The sequence below is a fragment of the Tupaia chinensis genome, unplaced genomic scaffold, assembly GCF_000334495.1.
Source record: "Tupaia chinensis unplaced genomic scaffold, TupChi_1.0 Scaffold144529_1, whole genome shotgun sequence".
NCBI lineage: Eukaryota > Metazoa > Chordata > Mammalia > Scandentia > Tupaiidae > Tupaia > Tupaia belangeri.
In genome coordinates this window covers 3242438-3248006 of record NW_006204388.1, presented here as the reverse complement: position 1 = coordinate 3248006, position 5569 = coordinate 3242438, and the positions used below count along the sequence as shown (strand labels likewise).

At 36.1% G+C, this 5569-nt stretch overlaps 1 protein-coding gene across 1 annotated transcript in view; it reads right to left on the bottom strand.

Moving 5' to 3' along the window:
• Positions 1-1271: 1271 nt before the first annotated feature.
• RPE65 (retinoid isomerohydrolase RPE65) overlaps positions 1272-5569 on the bottom strand; it is a 26977-nt gene continuing 22679 nt past the window's right edge. Inside the window, exons 11-14 of the mRNA XM_006167148.2 lie at positions 4493-4607; positions 4296-4390; positions 4089-4200; positions 1272-2966 (exon numbers count right to left, since the gene is read on the bottom strand). Of these exons, the coding sequence (XP_006167210.1) occupies positions 2815-2966; positions 4089-4200; positions 4296-4390; positions 4493-4607 (474 nt within the window). The 3' untranslated portion in view covers positions 1272-2814. The remainder of the gene's footprint in view (positions 2967-4088; positions 4201-4295; positions 4391-4492; positions 4608-5569) is intronic.

Sequence of the window (5569 nt, the reverse complement as noted above, 5' to 3'; positions counted from 1 at the left end):
TCTATGGTAAAAATCTAAAAAAATAAAAAATAAAGAGAAGATGGTACCATGATGGACGTATTAGGAGTGAAAGTGCTTAACACGTAGTAGGTACTAAGTAAGTGTATTTCTTTTCTTCTGGTCTTTCAGATATTATGTTCCCACTGAGATCGAGTTTTGCCACATTAGGTATTCCTTGGAGGATAAGTTCTTTAATCCGTAATCATTGATATTCTTTTTATGAGGCTAACAGAAGAAAGCACTGCATTTTATTTTTCAACCACATTGTGTGATGATACAGTAATAGAATCATTAAAAGGTGGACATCTCTGATGCCTGTTGGTCTTTTTTGCTTTAGAAGATAGTACAGAGATTCTGCTAGACAGCTTTGAGACAGTTTTCTGTTACTAATTATCTTGATATTATGTCAAAGATTCTGTTATTCTTTCCTTTGGTTATGACAGACATGTGCCCCAAATGGAGGAAAAATTGACTTCAAACAACTTACTTTAAAAATAACTACTCATTAGTAGGCTTACTTATATTAGTTCAGTTTAATTTATTTCCTTAAAACAGATACATTTGTTTACAGATGGGACATGATTCTCTAGATCTTTCAGATGGGTAACTCTATTTCTAATAACACAAAGTCCTTAATCTAGTCAATCTGAGTTTTCAAATTAATTCTTCTTGCCTGACTTAAGTCTCCCTTATACTAGGTTTTAAAGTGTCACATTTGATTTTCAGACTTGAAAACTAGCTCCCTCCCAAACCTTCTTATTGTAAAGAATTCCAGGTTTGGTGAAATAGTATTAGCAGAAAGTTATTTCAGTCAGATCAGCCTTTCTCCTTTCTTCACATTGTGGTGATCTTAGAGGGGGATTGTAGAATAGGAGGAGATAATGGGAAACTGGAACTGTGAGATGTCCTTCATGGACAATGAATGGGAAGAAGATAGGAAGAGATTGATGAGCACGTGTAGGAAGTGGCTTTTGTAGGAATTCTCTCAATTCAAAGACTTCATTAAAACTTAGTCATTGTTGGGACCAGCAGTTAGCGTAATGGCTATGTCGCTGGACTCCCATGTAGTCAACTGCAGTTCGAGTCCCAGACCCGGTGGCTTAAACTCACGCCGGGCGTGTGTGCGTGCGTGCCCAAGATCCCATGAGGATAATGGAGGAGAAGGGATTGCGGCATGGCCATCCCCTCTGGGGGGTGATTTCTCGCTTTCTGTCTCTCTGTGTCTCTCTGTCTGTCTGGTGAGCGCACGCGCCCTATACAAAAACCTCTTCAAAAAAAAAAAAAAAACTTAGTCATTGTTTAGTAACTCATTTAAGCATTTTAAAAACAATGAAAACAATGGCCTTCTTTGTGGAATTAGGTCCATGTGCCATGTCTGGAGATAAAATCATAATGAACTAATGTTTATTTACAGTCACATATTCCATGTCATTCTCTGGAAGGTCCCTTTTCTTTTTTGAGTTTTCTACTTCTACCTAGGACTCATAGGCAAAAAATTCATGATAGCATTAAAACCCACATGGAGAAAATACAGAAAAGACTGGTACCCAATCTTAATGATAGTTGAGCTACTTAAAGGAGTTCTATACGACTTTACTTCATAATTTTTACTTTTCTGCATTTAGGTATTCTTTGGAAAGCTTGTTTTAATAAGTAATTTTAAAAATAAGTTCATATTTTACCTGAAAAGAAAAAGGAGCAAATGGATGCACCAAATACCCTGGTCAGTTTGTTTTTCTGAGCTATTTTTTTCTAGTCAAACATGATGTAGATCATCTTAAATATGGTATTTAACGCATTTGAGCATAATGTGGATACCAGAAATAAGATGTAAATTTTTTTGTCCTTTTTCCCCTTTGCTTTCTGTAGCACAGAAGAAAGTAATTTTAAAACAAGAACACTTAAAGTGTATTAATACTTAGAGGTTAATATCTCCTTTTCTTTAGCTAGGTGACTGCATAGTACTTAAATGTTAATGAAGAGGCAACAAAGTATAACCCTCCAACATCATCCCATAATCTAATTTTAAGTAGAAGGTATCTGTGTATTTTCGGTTCTGTTTTTCAAAAAATTACAGTTACTACTATATGTACTTGTTTTATGTTACATAAACTTTTAACATAAAACTTAATATTTAGATGTTATTTGATTGGGAGATCTCGGCCAAATTAGGCATAGGTTCCTTATTATAAAATAAAAAATAACAGTAATTGCCTATATTAAATGGAAATGTTAAAATTGATAAAGCTTGAGAATATTTTAGCAGTTATATATATGCAAAGTAAATACCATGATTAGTCTTAGATGACAGTCCCCGGTTTGAGAAAAAAGTTTGGTTTGACATCTAGTAATTGAGGAGTTTTTCTTTCTTTCTTTCTTTTTTTTTCTCTTGTTTTCCATGATACTACCTTGTTTCAGCAAAGCATATACGCATCAGGTGTAGAGGACATTGGTTTTCACACGTTAAAAAAATAAGTAGAGCAGATAGGTACCTAAAAACATACTTTTATAAAAGGAATAAAGAACAGTTTAATAATTCCACACTCATTTCTCTATTTGATTGCTAAATATTTAAAAGTTTTTCAGTTATGGTCTGTCGATCTCAAAGAGAAAGTATGATTATCTAAATATACTTTTTAAAAAAAGGAATTGCTTGCTGAGCTCAGTGCTGACTGTAAAACATTGCAAAATTGTGTGCATCTGCAAGTTAAAACCATGATATACAGCAGGCTAAAATGGAACAGAATTTGATTGCAGACCTGACAATGGTTTTCTTGGTTTTATCACCAGAAACATATCCTGTTGGAATTATGCTCAGGATTTTTTGAACAGTCCATGAAAGGTGACAGGGATATTAATCTCCACTTCAGCCCTGGCAACTTCACTCAAGTCCTTGGCGTTCAGAATCAGGAGATAAGCCGGTTTTTGTCCTGTTCCAGGGCTCACCACCACACTCAAAACCACACCTGTTAACCAAGTAAATAAGGCAATTCTGCTGTTAATAATACCTAGGCCCTTAGGTTAAATGTAAGTGAAATAATATAGGAGATATTACACTGACAAAGAAAAACCATGTGACTCTTCCACTCCCTGGCTGTGTGACCACCTGAAGAAGTCTGTTCAACTCCTGATGTACCCTTGACTATGGACTTCAGTAAGGGAGTGAATGTGTCTGTCCTGTTTACTGCTGTACCCTGATATGCTACTACAAAGACTAGAACATAGTAGGTGCTCATTCAAGGCTTATTGAATAAATGGATCTGTTTTTACCTATCACACAAGAATATAACATCTGCTCTATATACTGTAAAAACTATGTGATGATCAAATGAAAAATGTATATTAAAATTTTCTAAAACAGTAAGGGGTATTATAGCTCTAATTTCCAAGACCTGTCCGGAAGCTGGTTTCTTTCAAACAAAATGAGAACAAGTCTTTTGCAGTTTTGATTGGATGGGCTGTCTATGTAAAATTGTTTAGTGTGAAGTGGCTCCACATGTCTTTCTCTCATTTTTCGGTGGTTTCCATATCTTCATCTCAGACAGTATAATCTACCTCCTGGTTGGAGCTAATCAATAATTTACCAAGACCAATGCTTTGTAATTGAGTTACTATATTATAAAATATGGCTCTGGATCCATTTCTAGCCCCAGCTTACTACAAGAACAAAGCAAAACTGCAATTACAGAGCTGCATTCTCATTCTCCCTGATCTGCACAGTACTTCGTTTCTCTTCCTAGAGCTCTATCCCTTTTCAGAAATTCATCCTGGTCAGAAAAGACAAAAACCTAGAATGTATGCTGCCATTTCTTCCTCCTTGCCCTCATCTAGGATAGACACTGATGTTCCTTAATGATAGCAGATAGGTCTTTAGTATTTTTTTTTTCTAATAATGATCAAAAATACTTGACCACAAGATGAAACTTATTTTCAAATGAGTTTATGTTCTTTAGTGATGTCCCATTTGTATTACAAAGGCTAATTCCTGAACTCTGGGGAGTAAGCAACCTAACTTTTCGCCTAATGAGCTGACACACGGAACTCCAGTAAAAGGAGAGTGTTTTAGATATATCCATTGCTTTCATTACCATCATCTTCTTCCAAGGCATCTGGGTGAGAGACAAAGATAGGTTCCGAGGGGTATGAATCAGGTTCTTGCCATACCCAAGTTTCTTTAGTTTTGACATTCAGCTTACAGAGCTGCTCGTAAGAAAGAAGGATAAATCAATTAATTACTCATTGTGTTTTGCTTGACTCAGAGCACTATTCTGATATTAATAAGGTGGATTAATTACCCTGTCTGGAACGAAGTGATTCAAGCCAAGTCCGTATGCGAATGTATACGGTTTCCCACCATACTTCTGGTAATTGATTTGAGGAAACTCAAATGCTGCAAAATAGAGCACACATGTAGGAAAACTCAGTTAATCTTTAAATGGAACATTTGTTCCATTTAATCTCATTGTGTGAGGTGTTGTCTAGATCATCTTACCTTGGCGAGGCCCTGAAAAGAGAACCTCGGGTTCCAGCCAGATGGTTTCATCACTACACAGAATTGCAGTGGCAGTTGTGTTGGGGAGCGTGACTAAATTCTTGCCTGTGTCAGCCTAAGAAATAAGATAACAGAAGCCTCAGTGAGCAGGAAAGGAAATTCAAGCAGCCATAAATGCAAACTTCCTGAGTTTTATCTCTTGAGTTTTTTCTTAGGTTAACATGCCCGGAGCAACAATGCAGAAAACTATAAATGAGGGAGCTCTGGCAGGCAACTGAGTAGTGCCTGTGTCAGTCACTGGCTGTGTATCCCTCAGAAAGTCATGGTACTATTAGACCCTCAATTTCCTCACTGGCAAAGTGAGACCATCCTCAAAGAAAATGTAGTTGCTATGAAGAAGGGCCTCTGCAAAAATAAAGAAAGAAATAGTCCTTACCTCCACTATTCAGAACAAAAAGAACAATGAAGACTTCAATGTTAAAATAATAAAAGAAGAATCTCTGGGTACAGCCAGAGGTGTGGTAGCTAAAGTGACTGTGTCCCACATAGCTAACTGTGTTGTTCAAGCCTTGGACCAGGCAGCTTGAAAAACATGCTGGGCACATGTGTGTGCATGCTCCAAATCCTGAACAGAGAAATGGAGGAAAAGGGATTGCAGTATAGCCATCTCCATGTTGAGGAGTGCTTTCTCGTTTTTCTTCTCTCTGTCTCTCTCCTGCATGTGTATTCCCCATCTAGAAAATTAAAAAGAAAAAAAAAATCTCTGTTACAGTTAGGATATATTTTTGATTTGAAAACATATAGTTACATTGTCAACCCCATTATATATAAAATTTCACTGGTTTTTTAAAGTTTTGTTTATTTATTTTTTAAATGATGATTTCTGGTTTATAAATAATCATTGTATATCTTTGTGGTGGACAGCATGGTTTTTCAAAGAGTGCATACAGTGAGAAATGATAAAATTAAGAATAGGGACTAAATGTTTTCTAAGATCTGTTGTTACACATAAATGGCTTTCCAGATTATTTTATGCAATAATGACTACTATGCAGCCTTTTAAGAACCATGCAGCCC